At 47.8% G+C, this 20,184-nt stretch overlaps 1 protein-coding gene across 1 annotated transcript; it reads left to right on the forward strand.

Moving 5' to 3' along the window:
* The first annotated feature begins 2,068 nt into the window (after nt 1–2,068).
* SPACA9 (sperm acrosome associated 9) lies at nt 2,069–13,703 on the forward strand. The gene is made up of 5 exons (XM_063144690.1): nt 2,069–2,101; nt 5,913–6,076; nt 10,867–11,069; nt 12,188–12,335; nt 13,579–13,703. Exons 2-5 carry the CDS (start codon nt 5,933–5,935, stop codon nt 13,585–13,587), a joined length of 504 nt encoding a protein of 167 aa, XP_063000760.1. The 5' UTR covers nt 2,069–2,101; nt 5,913–5,932; the 3' UTR covers nt 13,588–13,703.
* Nucleotides 13,704–20,184: the final 6,481 nt, after the last annotated feature.

The following is a 20,184-nucleotide window of genomic DNA, read 5'->3' on the forward strand; positions in this document are numbered from 1 at the left end:
TTTCGAAAGGATCTCTAGCATAGAGAAAGTCCACACCTAATGTAGTGTCAACAACAAGCCGTCCAGGGTTATTTTATTAGGGGATGGCAACCTCCGTACCTTTTTTTTTAACTGAGCCCAGAATAGCTGATTTAAATGGATATTGCTGTTTTTAATAATAGTTATTATAATAATATTTGTTACCTGCCTCTCCCTCTGGAATGAGGCGGGGTACAACACAAATACAGTGTCATCAGCCAACCTTTTTTAAAAAAACTGACCCCAGAATAGCTGTTTTAAATGGATATTGCTGAATAATAATAATAATAATAATTAATAATAATACGTTACCCACCTCTCCCTCTGGATTGAGGCGGGGTACAACACAAATAAAAACATAAAATACATATAACTAATTAAAACATTTAATAGTAACACATTATTAAAAGCAGCAAATTATTGAAAAGGCATCTTAAAATTCCACTGGGTAGGCCTGCCGGAAGAGATCAGTCTTTATGGCTTTCTTAAATTCCAGAAGACTATTAAGTTGACAAATCTCTCCTGGCAGGCCATTCCACAAACTGGGAGCGGCAGAAGAAAAGGACCTCTGGGTAATACCTGTCAGCCTAGTTTTATTTATTCTATTTATTTATTTATTACATTTCTATACCGCCCAATAGCCGGAACTCTCTGGCTGGAGTTTTGCTTGGCTGGAGTAGATTCTTCCCAGAGGACCTAAGTGTGTGGGGCGGATTGTACGGGAGAAGGCGATCCCGCAGGTATGCTTTCGGTGTTTTTTAAAAAAGTTCTGTATATTTGTTTTTAATGTCCACCGTTTTTAACTTTTGCAAACCACCCAGGGAGCTTCGGCTATAGGGGCAGTACATACTCTATTTCTTTGATTCTAAGATGCACTTTTCCCCCCATATAAACATCTCTAAAAGTGGGGTGCGTCTTAGAATCGCGGGTGTGTCTTAGATTTTTTTTTCTGTTGGTGGTACTGAAATTAGTGTGCGTCTTACAATTGATGGCGTCTTACAATCGAAGAAATACGGTAAATGTAATAAATACATAAATAAAAAGAGGGTGTTTGCCTATTAGACATTACTATGTCTTATAATGGCGCCAACCCTGCTATCTTTCCGGCACCAGGTTAAGCGGGTGAGCTTTTTTATTGTATTTTATATTATGCTTTTATACTGTTTTATATTATGAATGGTTTTAATTTTTGTGAACCGCCCAGAGAGCTCCGGCTATTGGGCAGTATAGAAATGTAATAAATTAATAAATAAAGAATACATAAGACCTTCCTCTTTGCCCAGGCATATGCCAGCACATCTTAATTACTCACATGTTTAGTTTTTAGTTGTTGTTTTTTTAAAAAAAAAAAACGGGTTTTAATGCTTTATATGTGTGTACGCTCTGTGTTTTAAAATTGTAAATTTTGCCTATGCCAGCACATCTTAATTACTCACGTTTAGTTTTTAGGTTTTTTTTTTAAAAAAAAACGGGTTTTAATGCTTTATATGTGTGTACGCTCTGTGTTTTAAAATTGTAAATTTTGCATACTTGTTTTTATCTCCATTTTAGAAGTTCTGTAAACCGCCCAGAGAGCCCTGGCTATGGGGGCGGTATATAAGTGTAATAAATAAATAAATAAATAAATATCAATCAGCCGGGTGGGTTATTATTATTATTATTATTATTATTATTATTATTATTATTATTATTATTATTTCTGAGGACGTGAATGCTGAAGTTTGAAAAGTTTTGAGAAGTCCTCTGCCCTTGCAAGTTGCCCCAGCGGTGCGCTCCAGCCCGGATCCTGCAAGCCCTGGGTAGGATCCATGCCTACTCAGAGTAGAGGCACCGAAAGGGATGAGTGAGTCTTGAGCATCAGGAGGCGAGCTCGGCTTGGCCCCTGCTCGCCTCCGAGCCACGGTAGCCTCCTCCGGGCGCCCCCCGCCCTGCCCGGTTGCCCCGGGAGACGCTTGTAACAATTGCCCGGGTAGCCTCGCCTGCCTCTCGCCCGCCCGGCTTGCCAGCTGCACGGATCCATCCCGGAGGCTGCGGGGACGGCGGCGCAATCCCGGGACATGCAGGATCGGGGCCAAGAGCAAAGGTGAGCGGTGGTGCACCGAGGAGGAGGAGGAGGAGGAGGAGGAGGAGGAGTGGGGCAAGTTGGCAGCCAGAGCGACAGGGCTGGGGAGGGCGTGAATCGTGCGAGGCGATTCAGGGCGCATCAAAGGCAGGACTGCTTCACGCAGCGCGGAGTGGAACTCCGGAACTCACTGCCACAAGATGGAGTTATGGATATCGTAGGGTGACCCTATGAAAACGAGGACCGGGCTCCTGTATCTTTAACAGTTGCATAGAAAAGGGGATTTCAGCAGCTGTCATTTGTATATATAGAAAAGCTGGTGAAATTCACTCTTCATCACCACAGTTAAAGTGCAGGAGCTATACTAGAGTGACCAGATTTCAAAGAGGGCAGCTTTAACTGGTGTGATGAAGAGGAAATTTCACCAGGTTCTCCATATATACAAAGGACACCTGCTGAAATTCCCTTTTCAATACAACTGTTAAAGATACAGGAGCCCGGTCCTCCTTTTCATAGGGTCACCCTAGGATATCGCAAAAGGGCAAACAAAAACCCAGATACGTTCGCCACTGAGTGCGTGGACCTTCATTACATTACATTCTTTATTAGAATGTAAGCCTATGCGGCAGGGTCTTGCTATTTATTGTTTTACTCTGTACAGCACCATGTACACTGATGGTGCTATATAAATAAATAATAATAATACATATATGAATAAAGATAGTAACGCACATCCAGTCCCGAAAGCTTTTAGGAATATTTAGTCTACATAAAACATAACCATTCCTTTTAATGTAATCCTAGAATCATAGAATAGTAGAGTTGGAAGGGGCCTCTAAGGCCATCGAGCCCAACCCCCTGCTCAATGCAGGAATCCACCCTAAAGCATCCCTGACAGGTGGTTGTCCAGCTGCCTCTTGAAGGCCTCTAGTGTGGGAGAGCCCACCACCTCCCTAGGTCACTGATTCCATTGTCGTACTGTTCTAACAGTCAGGAAGTTTTTCCTGATGTCCAGCCGGAATCTGGCTTCCTGTATCTTGAGCCCATTATTCTGTGTCCTGTCTCTGGGATGATCATATAATCATAGAATAGTAGAGTTGGAAGGGGCCTATAAGGCCATTGAGTCCAACCCTCCACTCAATGTAGAAATCCACCTTAAAGCATCCCTGACAGATGGCTGTCCAGCTGCCTCTTGAAGGCCTCTAGTGTGGGAGAGCCCACCACCTCCCTAGGTCATTGGTTCCAGTGTCGTACTGCTCTAACAGTCTATGTTTACATCTGTATTTGTAATATACCTCCTCAGAGTCTTTTACTTTAACTTGTATGACCATGTTCTATACTAAACCTCCATATGTTGTCTGAATTATAGTGGAATACTGTTTTCTTTTTTCCTTTCCCCCCGTTTTTCTTTTTTCTGTTCCCCCCCCTTTTTTGTTTCTCGTGTTTTGTTGATTATTATCATTGTATCTCTTGTATATTTTCAATTTTAAAAAAAATTAAAAAGAAGAAAAAAAGAAAAGAAAAGCAGTTAGACAAATTCCTGGAGGGGGAGGCTATCCGTGGCTACCAGTCCTTTATTCTCGGAGGCAGTACACATGGGCAGGAAGGGTGCTGTTGTGCTCGTGTCCTGCTCGTGGATTTCCCGCAGGCCGCTGGTGAGCCGCTGTGTGAACAGAGTGCTGGACGAGACGGACCCTTGGTCTGATCCAGCATCAGGGCTCTCCTCATGTTCTTACCTTGCGCGCGGGCTTGCCGCCTGCAAAGCAAGCAAGTTGTGACAATGAGGAGAAAGAGGGTGGCGTGAAATAGCAGCGAGTTATAATGGCGTTTAGAAGAAGGGGTCCCCTTGAAAGTGTCTTGCCAAAACTCCCTCCAAAACCTGGAAGGGTAAGTTAGCCCCCTTAGTTCCAACCCAGCCTCGGTAAGTACCACGACACCTATACACGGCCTTGTTGAGTTTGTAGCGGCGCATGGCCCATGCTCCACGCCACAGACACCTCTAGCGACTCGCCTCTCCGGTAGCCGCAGGAGAGCAAAGGTTAACGTCCACCTCAGGGTCGTCTTCTTCTACCGTCCATCAAGCTAGCCTTCCCTTTAATGGTCGGAGGGACATCTAAAGCCGCTTGGGCCTCCGCTTTTATGCGGGCTGGGAGGAGACGTCCCTCCCTTTGGTCTTTTCACGGCGTCACAGTTGATGCATGGCTACATTATGTTTACAATCGACTCGCTCGGGTTTATGGCGTCTGATTGTCAGTGGTCCCCTCTGAGTTGTCTGCCTGTTTCTGCAGCATCATTACAACTGTATTGACTTAGTGTTTGGGGCTCGGGGACCACAGTGCCTGAATGTAATACATCTTCCTCGCTTTCTCTCCTGTAAACCACACACACACACAGAGAGAGCAACTTGGCCCTTCTGTGGCAGTCAGCTCCGGGAAGGAAGGGACCCTTGCTGGCACCCGCAGAAGCACCAGGAAGTAAAACTGCCCACAATTAAACCGAAGAATCGGATCGCCTGAGAAGTATTAAACGTTAGAAGATTTCACAGCAGAACAATGCAAAAAAGGGAGAAACTATTTTTAGAAAAATAGGGAACTGCTGGTTGTATATTCAAGCATATTATTTATTTATTTATTTATTTACATTTATATACCGCCCCACAGCCGAAGCTCTCTGGGCAGTTTACAACAATTAAAAATAGTAAACATTAAAAGTATACAAAAATTTAAAAAACATAAAAACAGTATAAAAACAACAGTATCCATTTAAAAGCAACAATTCTGGGGTCCATTAAAAACAAACTTAACGTTGTTAAATGCTGTTAAAATGCCTGGGAGAAGAGAAAAGTCTTGACCTGGCGCCAAAAAGATAACAACGTTGGCACCAGGCGAGCCTCATCGGGAAGATCATTCCACAGTCGGGGGGCCACCACTGAAAAGGCCCTCTCCCTTGTTGCCATAGAAAGTATGCTAACCAGCATAGAAAGTAAGCTAACCAGAACCTGCTCCACAGTGGGGCGGAATCAGACACGTCATTCACACACGACAACCCCAGAGTAACAAGCCATGATTTGTTAGCTGTGGATCAGACTAAATGTCCATCTAGTCCAGCACTCTGTTCATACAGTGGCCAACCAGCTGTCGACTAGGAGCCCACAAACCGGACACGACTGCACCAGCACCCTCCCACCCATGTTCCCCAGCAACTGGTGTCCACAGACTTACTGCCTCGGATACTGGAAATGCTCATTTCACAGCAACTGGAGTTCCGAGGTATATCGCTTCTAATCTTGGTGGTTCCATAGAAGCACCCACCCGCCACCCAGTCAGATATGAACACAGGGAGCTGCCTTAAACTGAATCAGACACTTGGAGCGTGTCTACATTAAGGGAAATTGCATTGTTTACCCGGGGCTTTTGTGCTTCCAGGTTCTTTGGCGTGATTGTTATGGGCTGCATTACATGGGAAGAGAGGGCGACCACGTGCTTTGAACTGAATACTTCCCTTCTGTTCAGTTCCTTTGAGACCGTGCCATCTAGTGGCAGAAGATCCACTACTGACCATAGCTCCCATCAGTTGGCTGGGTCTTATGGGAGTTGCAGTCCAGGGCTTCTGAATAAAACCAGGTTGGGGAAGGATGGGTTTTTCCTCGAAAGAACCCAAGACAGCTTACGTGATTCTCCTCCTCTCCGTTTTATCCTCACAAAACAACCCTGCGAGGTAGGTTAGGCTGAGAGTCAGGGACTGGCCCAAAGATACCCGGCAAACTTCATGACTCGAACCCAGACCTCCTGAGTCCAAGTCCAACCGTCTAAACCCCTATTTCGTTCCCCAGATCTCTAGGAGGGGGGGAAAATGAATGAAATCAAGGAGAGCCTGCGGAGCATTGAACAGAACTACAAGGTCTTTCAGCAACAGCAGTTCACCTTTATTACTGCGCTGGACCACACCCGAGAGAACGCCCACGACAAGATCAAGCCCGTAACAAGCATCGGACAGGTACAATGGGCATCCCAGAACATGCCTTTTCTTGTAGGGCCAGCTCAGGGATTTCGGGGCGGAGCGAGGCAGGCAGGGCACCCATAAACTGGAAGAGGCGAGGCACGAAGAAAAAGAGAATTCTTTCACACTGGCTGGGTTCAGACAACACGATACCCCACACTCAAAGGTTGAGTATGGGTTGTTAATTGAAACGTGGGCTGTTAATTGAAACGTGGGCTGTTGCGTCGTCTGAGCCCAGCAGCGATAACAATCCATGGTTTCTTAACCCCAAACAAGCCACAGTTCGCAACCCAGCCACAAGCCATGAGTTCTCTTCATGGGTTGTTCATGGTTAACCAGCCATGGTTTGTTAGTATGACGGGTTCAGGCAACACGACAATCCACTTTTCACCCATACTCCACCTCTGAATGCAGCATATCGTGTGGTGTGAACCCAGCTGTTTCCGAAGGTCTCTGCAGCTGTTTATGGGGGCCTGGAACCCCCCTCCCCCAGGTGCCAGCCCCATCGCTAAAATCACCACTGAATATCGCACGTGGTTTTCATGCGATTGGAAGCAAGCGTTGACCCTCAGGCCAGGTGGCACGCACGGATCTCTCCCGCACAACCTGTGTCTTCACTCACCCCGAAAGAGGGTGCTTTCGCTCACGCTGGGAAACAGGCTCAAAATGACGTGCGCTGCAATTAATACCCGGGGCAGCCCGTCGAATGAAATGCAGCTGATCTTGTGTAATCGCCTCCTTTCCGTAGATTAGCAAAAGCATTCTACCCACTCCGCCCCACCCCTCTCTCTCTCGGCAAATCTGGACTCCTTTCCCATGTTGTAGCAACAGCCTCTTCTTCTCTTCACCCCACCTGTGCTTCCCCACGGCGTACCTATAGCTTTTGAAGCCGCCTATTAAAAATAATGGCTGAGTAGCCAAAGCGGAGTGATGAATGAAGAGCCGGCCGCCGGTCCTTGGGGAGAACGGGAGGGATTTTTTCTGGGCTGTGCTAACATAGAAAAATGTGTCCGATCTTTAAGTGATCGCTCTTAGAATTTCTCTCTTTAAAACAGATACACACGCACACAAAATCCTTCTCATTTTTCACACTTCCAGTTCACAATAACATTTAGACCTCGAAGGGGGGGACACACACACATAAGTGTTACGCTCAAAGAACACTTTAAAAAAAAAAAGACACAGCGATGTCTAGCTCTCTCAGACTTCCCCAGCTTGGAGCCCAGATGTGTTGGACTACAATTCCCATCATCCCCCGACCAGCATCGTTCCATCAATGCAGTGTCAGAAAACGCGGAATGGAATTGACATGACAAAGAAGCGTGTGGCATGCTGAAATCTTAATAGATTTATCCCAGCATGACATGAGCTTTCGTGGACACTGTGCACATCTGGGGGCCTCCGGCGTGGCCCCCCAATGTATTCCTAGACTTCTCTCTTGGCATCTCTCCCTGGTTTTTTATTTTATTTCTTAAGAATTCTTTTTAGCAACTTTTCTTTCGGTGTTACCGGTTTGCTTTCTGGAAAAGGCGGGTTTGGGGACCAGCCACGCCCATAACGGCAGCCATTTCCTTACAGGGGCAAGCCCCGCCCCATGGCAACCATTTTGTGAGAGCACCCACAGCATGCCTTCAACATGCCAAAAGTACCCGCCGACCCAAAGAGGGAAGAGGAGGTTTACAGAGGGGGTGACAAAACGGTGGAGGATGGTCTTGGGTCCCGAGATGTGGCCAAATCAAGTCCGGGTGCTCCACTGTTCTGGAAGCAGCAGATAACGTGGGCATCGTCCTCAAAAACTTGTAAGCGGAATAAATGGCTTTGTCTTTAGACCTGTTATGCTATTCTTCACTTACCTCCTGGAATTATCCCATCTAAGACAAGTTCTAAAGAAAAGGGCGAGAAGGGCAGAAAATGAGTCATAAACACCAGAACGTCATTCCCTCTATTTTCAATGTTCAGGTCATGAGTGCCGTTACGTATTTTGCTAAAACGGCACCTCTCGCGCCCAAGGAGGAGCTGTTGGCATGCTTGCAGGAGCCCTGAGGTTTGCAGAAGTACAAAATACCTTGCGGGGTGGGGAATCTAAGGGGGAAGAGATCCCACTGAGGACCACAGATGCTCAGTGGCCCCAGAACACTGCTTGGCCATTTGGGGAAGAAAAAAGGAAGACCAGGGGCTACAAAGTACGGAATGGAGCATGCTAAAAGAGGGTGACTGGCTAGAATGCTGAACAAGAGCACTTCACGCTGCAACATTTTGTTGTAGCTGGTTGGCCCTAATCCCATTTCTCTGTCCTTTCAATTATGTTTAGTATTTCCTGTTTGGCCTTTCCACCTTTGCTCCTTCAATTCCTAGACCCTCTATAAAACTGACCCATTATTTCCGCCGTCCCCAGCCTGGTGCCCTTCCAGGTGCGTTGGATGTACAAGCCGGCTCAAGATTCTTTAACGGCCAAAGGTTCGAGAACCCCCCCTTCCACCTTTCCGGAAGGGAGCCGCTTCCTCGGGGCCTGCCCCGTGAGGAACGGCCTCCCCCCCACTTCCTAAGAGATGCATGGCTATTTTGATCTATCCCTCCCATTATGGGTGTGCACGGCGCCAGCGTTCCTTTGCGTCGGTGTGCCTGAGTTCGAAACCCGGCGGGGCCACTTAAAAAGGAGGAGGAAAGTTCACACAGGCCTCTCTGTGCAACCCTTGCCTTTTTCTGCTGAGTTTGTCATCGCGGGACTCAATTAAGCGGAGCAACTCAGAGTGACTCCTGTGCACGGGGAGAATGCCTGTCCGCTAACGGCTGACCTGAGACCGCCAAGCAGCCAACCGAGGATACAGATTTGCAGCAGGTACCGGCCAACTCCAGATTCGAGCCGGCAACCTCTGAACCCCATTATCTGCTTTCCCCCGGACCGTCCCCCCCCTCCCCGGTCCGCGGTCGCTGGTGCAGGAAAGCCAAGCTGAGCGCGGCTCTGTGACAGTTCTCTCCTGAGGCTTGCCAGGTCCGAGGTCTCTTCCCCTTCCCAAGGCTGCAGATCAAATCTCGACTCTTTTACAGCTGCCGTGACTTTGAGTGAGAACTGCAAAAAGAAGTCTATTAATGCTGCTTCTTTTTCTTTCTTTTTGGTGGGAGGGTGAGGAGGCTTTTCAAGGCCCGCTTCTTCCAAGCTGCCTAGGTTCTTGTGCCCGTGATAACTAGAGACACCGAATGATTTGCACAACCACACTGGGGTTAACTCCGCCACCGTGCTGGCTGGATTTCTCAGGTGACCCTTGCCGGCATAGCTTGCCACGCTGTCTGAACCCTGGCAGCACGGCTTGGGTTCAGACAACACAGCAAGCCTCAGCAAGGAAGGTTCATTAGGGAAATCCGGCTAAAACACGTGGCGAGGGAAATAAGCCACCATGGTTTATTTCCCTCGCTGCGATCGTACAAACCAGCCCTCAAGAGAGAGAGAGAGAGAGATGCAAAAAGAAAGACAAGAGATCATCTATGATAATAGATCTTCTCTATTGTCTATGCTCGGAGGAGCAGCGCTGGTTAGGAACTCCAACACAGAAACTGACAATTACATTTTATGGGACACGACTACAATCCTATGTATAGTTACCTGGGATGAAGCTTCGTTGAATTCTTTGGTGCTTACTTCTGACTGACTACGCTGCACTCGACATCTACGGTCCTCCTCCGGGTGCCTACTCCGAGGGACGCTTGGAGGATGGCAACAAGGGAGAGGGCCTTCTCAGTGGCGGCCCCCCCAATTGTGGAACGATCTCCCGGACGAGGCTCGCCTGGTGCCAACGTTGTTAGCTTTTGCGGCACCAGGTCAAGCGTTTTCTCTTTCCCCAGGCATTTAGCAGACATCGACCCCAGACCTTTTTCCTTTTTTTAGGTGTGGCTAACAGCTCAGTGGCTGCTTTTAGATGCAAGTTGCTTTTGTGTATACTGTCTTGTGTGTTTTTAAATTTTGCAATTTGTTCTTAATGTTTTAAACTTTTGTAAACCACCCAGAGAGCTTTGGCTATGGGGCGGTATAGAAATGGAATAAATAATAATAAATAGGTTGAACCCGGAAGACATAAAGAGCTTTAATAAAAACACCTTCAGCCAGCAGAAATTCAACCTTTCGTTTTGAATAAGGAATGCAAACAATTTTGCAAAGGAGTATTTCTATTTAGGTCCGGGGACTCCTACCAATGTGACCCCAGACACACCTTCTTGGTGTCTATCGAACTCCCTGCCTATTCTGATTTTTATTTTATTTCTTAAAATAAAAGGGTTTTTTTTGGGGGGGGGGGGTTAACCAGGAAAGTGCTGCCCCCTAAAGCCATCTTTATTTAGGTTTTTGCATTTCGAAGCTCAGCCTCCTTCTCTGCCTTAGGTTCTTGGCCAAGTTACTTTTCTTTTAGTCTCATCAGTTTGCCTCCTGGGAGACAGGTGTTTTGGGACCAGCTAACCCCGCCGGGGCAGCCATTTTGTGAGCGCACCCGCGACGCCCTCTCAAAATCCCCAACCTGCCCCCCAACCCTGAAAGGTTGAGGACCCCTGCTTTAGAGGAAGAGGTAAGGGTGACCTGCTTTGTTCTCACAACGACCCTGCAAGGTAGGTTATTCTTCAACCCAGCGACTGGCCTGAGGTCACCCAAGATTTGGGGCTGAGCCAGGGTCTAGACCCATGATCACAGCAGATTACTGGCCTACAGATTTTGATTGTCTCTGCTTCTGCTCTACTGGCTTTGACCCTGGGTTTCCCGTCGGCCTAATGACCCCCTTCCTCGCTCATGTCGTCCCTGACAGGTGCAAACGTACATGGACCATCACTGCAACAATTCCACCGACAAACGCATCCTCCTCATGTTCCTCAACATTTGTGCTGATCTGAGCAGGCTTTGCCAGAGGCTGGAAACCCTCCATTCCGGTAACTCCACGACCAACGCGCTCCTGGAGAAATGTAAGGTGCTGGTGAGCCACAGCAATGACCTCAGCGGAATCCGAGCCAAGTAGGTATTGATTTATAGACCAAATAATAATGATGATGATGATAATGATGAATTTCTTACCCACCTCTCCACTTGGATCGAGGCAGGGAACAACAGTGAATATAAAACACATTGAAAACTGATTAAAAACATAGCATACATGATTAACACATCCTTAAAACATTCTAAAATTTCACTGGATAGGCCTGCCGGAACAGATCAGACTTTATGGCTTTTTTAAATGCTAACAGACTGTCAAGATGACAAATTTCCTGGCGATGAGAGGGAGAAGGGTTCTTTGTTTTTGTACACGGTGTCAAATTGGAAAAACCACAAAATACACCCCAGGTGTTTAAAAAATAAAACATTTATTCTGAAGATTTAAAATAAACAAATGTTAGATTACACACACAGATGTTTATTCAGGATATGGAATTTCTTTCATCAGAGATCAAACACTTTTAAATTATCAGCTCTTCCAAGGAGCAAGATACACTTTGCAAGAGGTCAGCTGCAAGTCAATTGCAATTGAACTTGCAAAGCAGAAGGCAGGGGGGAAAGTTCAAACTTTTCTCTCTTTTTTTACACATGGAGTGACCTTCATACTTTCGCTTTAACAGATACCTGAATAATTATGGTTATAGAATCATAGAATAGCAGAGTTGGAAGGGACCTACAAGGCCATCAAGTCCAACCCCCTGCTCAATGCAGGAATCCAACCTAAAGCATACCTGACAGATGGTTGTCCAGCTGCCTCCTGAAGGCCTTTAGGGTGGGAGAGGCCACAACCTCCCTAGGTCATTGGTTTCATTGTCGTACTGCTCTGACAGTCGGGAAGTTTTTCCTGATGTCCAGCTGGAATCTGGCTTCCTGTCACTTGAGCCCGTTATTCCGTGTCCTGCACTCTGGGAGGATCGAGAAGAGATCCTGGCCCTCCTCTGTGTGACAACCTTTTAAGTATTTGAAGAGTGCTCTCATGTCTTCCCTCAATCTTCTCTTCTCCAACACATCCTGAGAGGGATATTGGGGGAGGCTGGCTGAGGGATTGTTGAAAGGGAAATCGCTCCTGTGAGCCTGCTGTTGGCTACACCCATGCATTTGCCCTCTTCCCCCAATCCCTCGCCCCGCATGCTTAACAGGTACCCCCACGATGTGGTGAACCACCTCAGCTGTGATGAAGCCCGGAACCACTACGGCGGCGTGGTCAGTCTCATCCCGATTGTCCTGGATTGTATGAAGGAATGGGTCGCCCACAGCGAGAAGCTCCCTCGGAACCTGCTGCAGAGTGTGAGTGCGAGGAGGGCGGCCATCTATCAGCAGCCCGAACTGCCGAATCTGAACACGAAGGGCTGCCGCTCGGGCCTGCCGACTTTCGTCCCAGAGACCACTCAGACCACGCTTAGCTTGACAGACAAGGCCCGGGAGAGGGAGCATAGGCAGGCAGCTAAATTAAAACAGCTGGGTGGCCTAAGGAAAGCCATTCACAAGTTTCTCGACGGGCCCTGGAAACCGCCCGGTAAAAATGCTTTTTAGAGAGAGAAAAAGAAAAAAAGAGCCACACACTCGCGATTAAAACACAGTCTCCCTCAATTCGCTTCAGTTATGCCCTTTGCTGATGACAGTGCAAGAAAAGGAAAAAGGAAGGACGGGACCGTGGCCGGCTCTAGCAAAGCAGAGATATCCTATCCCGTTGTAGGGCAGGCCTGCCCCTCAGAGGGGGGCCTAGGCCATGTTGGGTGCTTTAAATGCCGGATTTAGAGCCAGTCGGGTCTATACAACGGGGCGACCGCCCAAGGCAAACCTGGTTCCACCAGCCGCAACTGCACACAGCCTGTTATGCGCTCGCTCGTTTTTGCGACATTCGGAAAGTAACCCAAAAGCAGTTGAAGGGGTTGCTGGTGGGCCACCATCCCCAGCAAGTGAGATCGAGTTAGCCCCCATGTTCTGCAGGCTTGAGTTTGATACCATTGAGCTAGCAAACCCGTCCAGTGCAGGTTATGTATCTTGGGAGAGTGGGGCGGTACGCCACTACGCTAAGGAGGAGCCATTGCCCACAGAGGTGGGGATTGTTTTCGAGAGGCTGCAAAACGCCCCTCGAAAATGTGGACACCCTGGCCGGCGCCAGTTCTCCGTGGCAAAAGTTGGGCTAGGCATTGGCGAACCACCGCAGAACGTGGAGTCAGATTAGGAAGTGGTTGTGCCCACTAGAGTACAGCTTGGCTCACGGGAGGAGATGGGGAAAGAGGAAAGGCTAAGGCAGGAGAGAGAGAGATTTTTGTACTTCAAATCCCCGGCCAGTTCAATTTCAAGGCCGAATTGCACTTTTTAACCACACCTCTGGGGAGTGGGGGGAAGACAGGCAGCCTATAATGGGAGCCAGGTTCTCTCTCACTCGCACACAAACTCACACCAACATCTGGGAGGGGGGGCGCGAAACCTGTGTTTTGAAAAGAAATTGAGCACGTGGCATTAGATGTCGTCAGAACAACTCGCCTCCTTTTGTCTGATTGTTTCTCTCCCCTCCCAACAGGCTCCTTAGCTCTGGTCTTTTTGACCTCCTACCGGAAGATGCTTCTGAATAAAGCCATTTCCCCTGCATGCACGGCTCGTTGCTAGACTTCTAGAAGTGCTCTTGCGATCAGATGCCAAAAGGAAAATTATTATCTTGAGACAGGGGGCAGGATAGCAGAGTCACCTTCGAGTCTAGAGACCTCAGTGTCTGCCCTGGATTTCTTTCGCTCCTCACCCAGACCTGCCCTCTGCGTTAACAGTAGATGGGACAATATTGGTCTATTAGTCACAAATCCCTGCCAGGTTTCTTGAGATGCGTTATGCCTTAAATAATCAAGCCAGGCAGCTTTATCCTGAACTGAAGGAGCTGAACAGCAATATCTGTAGAACCCGGAGCAGATTCAACACCCCAATGACATCGGAGCCCCCCGCTTCTACTGGTCCCAGGGCGACCCTACAGCTGTCCCCCTTCCCAGAGTCTGTGCACTGGGATGCTTCAATCTGTGTATCCACAGCCTCCCCAATCCACCCTTTAGGCCCCTACCAACAGAGAGGCAGAGGTTTCCACAGGCTCTCGGAGGGGATATCCAAACCTGGATGTCCCCCTCCACCCTCGGAGCGGGAGTTGAACTGTCCCACAGGGGTGCAGAACCTCTTTCAGCCTGAGGTTTCGGAGGCGCTCTCGGGAGTTGCATTCCAGCAGTGGGAGGAGCCAAAGAAAAACTGGGTGGGGCCCAAAAGACCAGCTTATTTTAGCATGATCTTCCTGCCCGTCACCAACCCTTCGGCCTTTTACATGAACTGCACAAAAGCTGGGAAGCCCAAATATGAGGACGGGGCAGGTCCGTTCGCAGAACTCCAGAGAGCCGGATTTTTGCCATCCCTGCTATATAGGCCGTGGTACACTCCGCCAGAGCAGTTAAAAATTCTCAAAAGTAGTGGCAGAATTTGCAGAACTCGAAGCTCCCTGGTTAGTGAGTCTTCTGATGTAAGATCAGTTCTAGGATTCTTTTTCCTTTCGCTTTTTTCCCCCCTTTCTACCGCCACCTTGGTAATAAGGCAGTTCGTCAAAATGCACAGAGGAGTTTGGGTTTCTTCTCTACATTCAGGAAGTGAAGTAAATGAATAATTGAGCCCTTTCAACCTACATCCCCGGCTCTTACGGCATAAAATGTTTATTATTTATGGTGGTGTTTATGGAGTTACCAAGGTATTCTGCTTAGCACTAGAAAGCATGGAAGGTAATTTATTTTTCTCTTTTTCTGTCTTGCTGGCTTCCTTTCTCAGATGTAATACATATTTAATCATTTTGATCCAGGTGCAACAGCACCCCTCCCTTTGAATATTAAACTAGGATTGAGCTGTATTTTTTTTTAAAAAAAAAAAAACCAAACCACACACACAGGAAAGTTTTTAAAGTCAAATTTCTTCGATCATATAAGCAACATTTTTATGCAGAAGGTTCAAATATTTAATATCAAATATCACCTATAGGAGTTACAATATGCATGTCAGGTTGCACATTAACTGTCTATTACCGGCATTGATTTTTAATTCCCCACACGGGTCAAGTCAATCTCAACAGATGGTTTCAAACCGGCGTCTCGAAACTGAAAATTGTGCTTAGCTACCTTTAAAGCAGGCTTCCTCAACCTGGGGCGCTCCAGATGTGTTGGACTGCAACTCCCAGAATGCCCCAGCCAGCTGGCTGGGGCATTCTGGGAGATGCAGTCCAACACATCTGGAGCGCCCCAGGTTGAGGAAGGCTGCTTTAAAGGGTTACGTTTATGCACAAAAGCTGGGCACAGTTATGGGATCAAATCCAAAGTCCTAGAGAGACAGGCTGGAAAAGGTACGACTTGGATTTCTGCAATTGGGGGAGCAGGGAGCCTTGATTTGCTGAATTCTCCCGTCCTTTGGATCCTGGTTCTATATATTAGAACCACAAAAGAGAAAGGAAATCCCAAATAGCAAGGGGTGGAAAAGCCAAAGGCAAGGGGTGGAACCAAAGATATATCTGAGAAAATATTTAATGTTTTTGCCAACGCGTTGCAGACTATTAAAGTCCTTCTTCAGGGCAATTCAAGTAAGACTATAATTTCAATTTCCTCTAGAGCAAAAAGGAGTGCTCAGCATGTAACCACATAGCCACCTCCCATCCTATACTATCGTTCACTCCTCACCCAGACCTGCCCTCTGCGTTAACAGTAGACGGGGCAATATTGGTCTATTAGTCACAAATCCCTGCTAGGTTTCTTGAGATGCATTATGCCTCAAATACTGAAGCAGGCAGCTTTATCCTGAACTGAAGGAGCTGAAGAGCAATATCTATAGAACCACCCCAAGTCCCGGACACCAGCTACAGCAATAGTCTTGCTGGGTAGAATCTACACTGAAGACCTATAAAAGGCTTGAGGGTTGTGTGGATGCTATGAATGAGGGGACCAGCGGAGGTCGTGGGTTCTCCCATCTCTGGAGGTTTTTCAGCAGAGCCCAGACAACCACCTCTCGTGGATGGTTGAATCGCTTCTCCTGCACATGGCAGAGGGTTGAGCGAGATGATCGTCTTGGTCCCATCTATGATTTTGTGACTTCCAATTTTGGAGAAGCTCTCAGGGGGTGAGGCCGGAAATGCCAACTGAAAAGCCAGACTTGATGGGAAACAGCGATCCTATTTCCAAATAATATGGATACATCCTGCTTCTGAAGACGGCGGTTTCGTGTAGCTGTTGCAACAAACACCCCTCCAAAGACAGAAGAACATAAAGAGTCCTGGTGGGTCAAGACCGAGGGTCCATCTAGTCCAGCACTCTGTTCACACCAGCTGTCAACCAGGGACCCACAAAGCAGAGTTGTTTATTCGTTCAGTCGCTTCCGACTCTTCGTGACTTCATGGACCAGCCCACGCCAGAGCTTTCTGTCGGCCGTCACCACCCCTAGCTCCCCCAAGGTCAAGTCTGTCTCATCCAGTACTTCAGTTTTGCCTTTAATACCATTCCCTCAAGTGAGCAGTCTGGCTTTATTTCCTGGAGTATGGACAGGTTTGATCTTCTTGCAGTCCAAGGCACTCTCAGCATTTTCCTCCAACACCACAGTTCAAAAGCATCTATCTTCCTTCGCTCAGCCTTCCTTATGGTCCAGCTCTCGCAGCCATAGGTTACTACGGGGAATACCATTGCTTTAACTATGCGGACCTCTGTTGTCAGTGTAGTGTCTATCTCCCATGAATGCGCTTTTTCCATCATTACATGTCGATGTGAATGAATTCCTCAAGTTACGCATTGTGTGAAGTCTCTTTCTGTTACATCCTGAGCCTGGTTCCATACCTGGCTGCACGTGCCTGGTGCCCACGGTTGGCTAGAGGATGCTGGGAGGTGTAGTCTATTACATTGACAAAGCACTAGGTTGGGAAAAGGTTTCTTTAATGCCGTCAAAGAGCCTAAGCAACTATACAGACGTCTGGAAGAAGAAGAAGAAGAAGAAAAACCAAGTTTGCTATCCTTGCAACAATCAATCCAATTTGGTTTCTGCGAAGATTCCTTTTACATTCACTACCCAGTCAGTTGAAGTCGAACCTTTTTCTTTTCTTCCCCACAAGAACACAAGACCAGTGCAAAACAATACGTTTTTTTTTATTATTTTGTTCACAGTTAAACACAAGCAACTGCTTTGACGTATTAGAACATTCTAGTAAGGACAGCAAACACTCTCCAATTGGTTTTGGGTTGTTGTTGTTTTTAAAAGTTCTCTTTTAGCTTAGATTGTACCATTTCGTATTACCGTTTCATATTTATGGCATTTCGTGTGTTTTTTTGTTTTGTTTTGTATTTTTTAAAAAGTCAATTATTGTTTAATCATGCTTACAAAGAGCGAGGCAGGAAACAATGTTAACCCTTTGATGGAGAAGTTGCTTTTTCTTAGGTTTAACTAAAAGCCGTCAGTAGCTGTTGTGTGTTTTGTGTGTGTGTTTTAAATCATTTCCAGCTTTACCGATGAAATTCCCCCCACACACACAAACTGCAGGAGTTCGTAACATGCGCTACATCCATGATTCAAAGAGGTTCGATAAAGAACGGCAAGAGATTTTTTCCCCCTCCATAATTACTGTGGTCCATCAGGGTGGGGTGGGAAAGCGTTACCATGAAGGTCCGATAGTTTTAACACCAGCAAAGTGCTCGTGTCCTTGTTAAGAGTGAGGGAAAGGGACCTCCCCGTTGACAGCAGCTTATTTTGGGCTATTAAAAACAGGAAAGTCCCTTTCTGTAAAGAACAGGAAGGAGGACAGCCTGCAAGGAGGGAGCAAAAAAAAAAAACCCATTCAGTGTAACTCCTGTTACGGAAATATGTTCAAGAACTGAGAAAAAGAGCTGAAGGTGGCAATGTGCAACTGTTTTATTCCTATCGGACCTAGCCTATATATGCAGCAGAAATGAGACGGCAGAATGGATTGTACCAGTGTACCGCAGAGGGAAGGGGGAATATCCCATTTACAGGGCTCCTTGACACAAAGGAAGACCTTCCCCATGAACTAGAAAGAACTAGCAGAGTGGGGAAAAGAGATTTTAGGCCAGCCGGCCTCCCGTTGTGCTAGTTATCTTACATGTGTGTGTGTAACACAAGAGCATACTGTAGTGTGGAATTATACAGTCGTTCGAAGATCTTGGGATTCTACCATCCACCTCCAGCTACAACGTGCTTAAGTCTAGCCACAGAGCGACCTTGGAAGCAACGGGGTGGCAACCCAGGACGATTAACTTCCTTGCAAGGACCTGCCACCGTGCTTGACGCACACCACCCGTACGCGACAACTGTTAAATCCCGTGTCGCTCTTGCAAAAAATGGTTCCGCTTTCTGCACTACTGCTATCCCAAGGCCACCGTTTTATTCATTCAGGGAAACTGTCAAAAGGGCCCAGAGACGGATTCAGGATGGGTTGCATTAGAAATGTACATAGGACCATGGGAAAGAAAGCGCGGGGGGCGTGTGTACGTGCTGGGGGGGGGGGCATTTTAGCAGCTTACTCTCAGAACAGCTGAGGGAATTTCCACCACTGGGAGAGAGTTCAGGTATTGAAGAGACAGGAGAATCCATTGTGGGGGTTAAGTACGAATCAAACATCACTCCTGGGAAGGGAAACTACCGACACGCTTCCAACATTTAATGCTTTTCCACCAAGAGGCAAGAGGGGCTGAAAAAGGCACACACACACACCCCCGCATTAGGAAAGGAGGAGAACAATTTGAAAGATCCAGTTGCAGATAAGTCCTGGGGGGGGGGGGAACCCCAGAAAACATGTAGCTTTTGCATTGCATCTCAACACAGCTTCTGTCTGTTCATTCTTCCAAAGCAGCCTTCCTCAACCTGGGGCGCTCCAGATGTGTTGGACTGCACCTCCCCTGGGGCATTCTGGGAGGTGCAGTCCAACACATCTGGAGCGCCCCAGGTTGAGGAAGGCTGTTCCAAAGGGTATTTGGGCAGGGGGGGGTTGGTTACAGACCCAGCCATAAATGCTGCTCAGTTTCAGGACACCGACGTCCCACCACAGAAGGCCATGGTGTTCTCTGCCCACTACTACGGGTGAAGACACAGGGGGCCAGGCCTTCCAGTCTAGGAAGGGAACAACAGCTCAGCACCCACCAAGAAAGGTTGGAACGGCCTCTTACTCGGAAACTAAACGACCTAGGGGCTCACTCAAGAACCCTCCCTCCACCCCCCCGCATCCCAAGCTGATGAGACACAAAAAACACACACACAAACAGGACTCGTCTAGCTTGGGAGACAGCAGCTCTCATAAAACCAGGGTGGGAGAGGAGTCCCCAACCCCTCCATGGTTTTCATCAGGAAGCTGTACCCAGCCGCCCCCCGAGACGAAAAACTGAAGGGGAAAACCTCGACTTTCTGCTGCTGCTCAAAAAGACACCCCAACGGGACTGATCACCGCGCCAGCTTATCGGGCAAACTCTTGAGAAACTGGCTTCGGAGGGCGAGGGAAGAAGAGGCATCGTGTTTCAAGGAGACCTGCCCGTAAAACCTGGTGGGGGTGGGGGTGTCTCTACGTGAGAAATTCCAGTTTCTTGGGCGTGGCTGCAAAGGGTTCGCTGGCGCACAGAAATGTTAAGGACAACACAGGTAAGTGATGATTTGTGATTTTTAAACGCTCACGGGCAGCCTTGAAATCACTTCACGATTAGAGTCTACTTGCCACAAACAGGATTTGGGGGCGGGGGGAGGCGCAGGACAGGCGCAGAAGGAAGAAGAAGGGCAAAGTTGTCGTCAAATGACCGTACTTTAAAAAAAGCAGAGACTTTCTCCTTGGGATGAGAGGAGTAACCCAAGTCGCCTGCAAGGGGAAGCATTCCCACCTACCCTGAACGGGGAACACTGGTACCTTGTTCTTCAGCTAAGTGCACCACAGCGTGTCTCGGGGGGGGGGGAGATTGGTTTAGCTTCATATTGCACACAGGTTCACGGGAGGCAAACTCTCAGGGAGAGGAGAACAGCGGGCGGGGAAAGGAGAGAGACACGGAAGACCCCAGCCACAGTCCTGTCAAAGTCAGGATGCTCTAAAGGTGGACTCGAGAGTGAGCTTCTCCCGACGCTTCCAGACCTGAAATCCATTTCGCGC

This window comes from Elgaria multicarinata, chromosome 19 (assembly GCF_023053635.1).
Source record: "Elgaria multicarinata webbii isolate HBS135686 ecotype San Diego chromosome 19, rElgMul1.1.pri, whole genome shotgun sequence".
In the NCBI taxonomy this organism is placed as follows: Eukaryota; Metazoa; Chordata; class Lepidosauria; order Squamata; family Anguidae; genus Elgaria; species Elgaria multicarinata.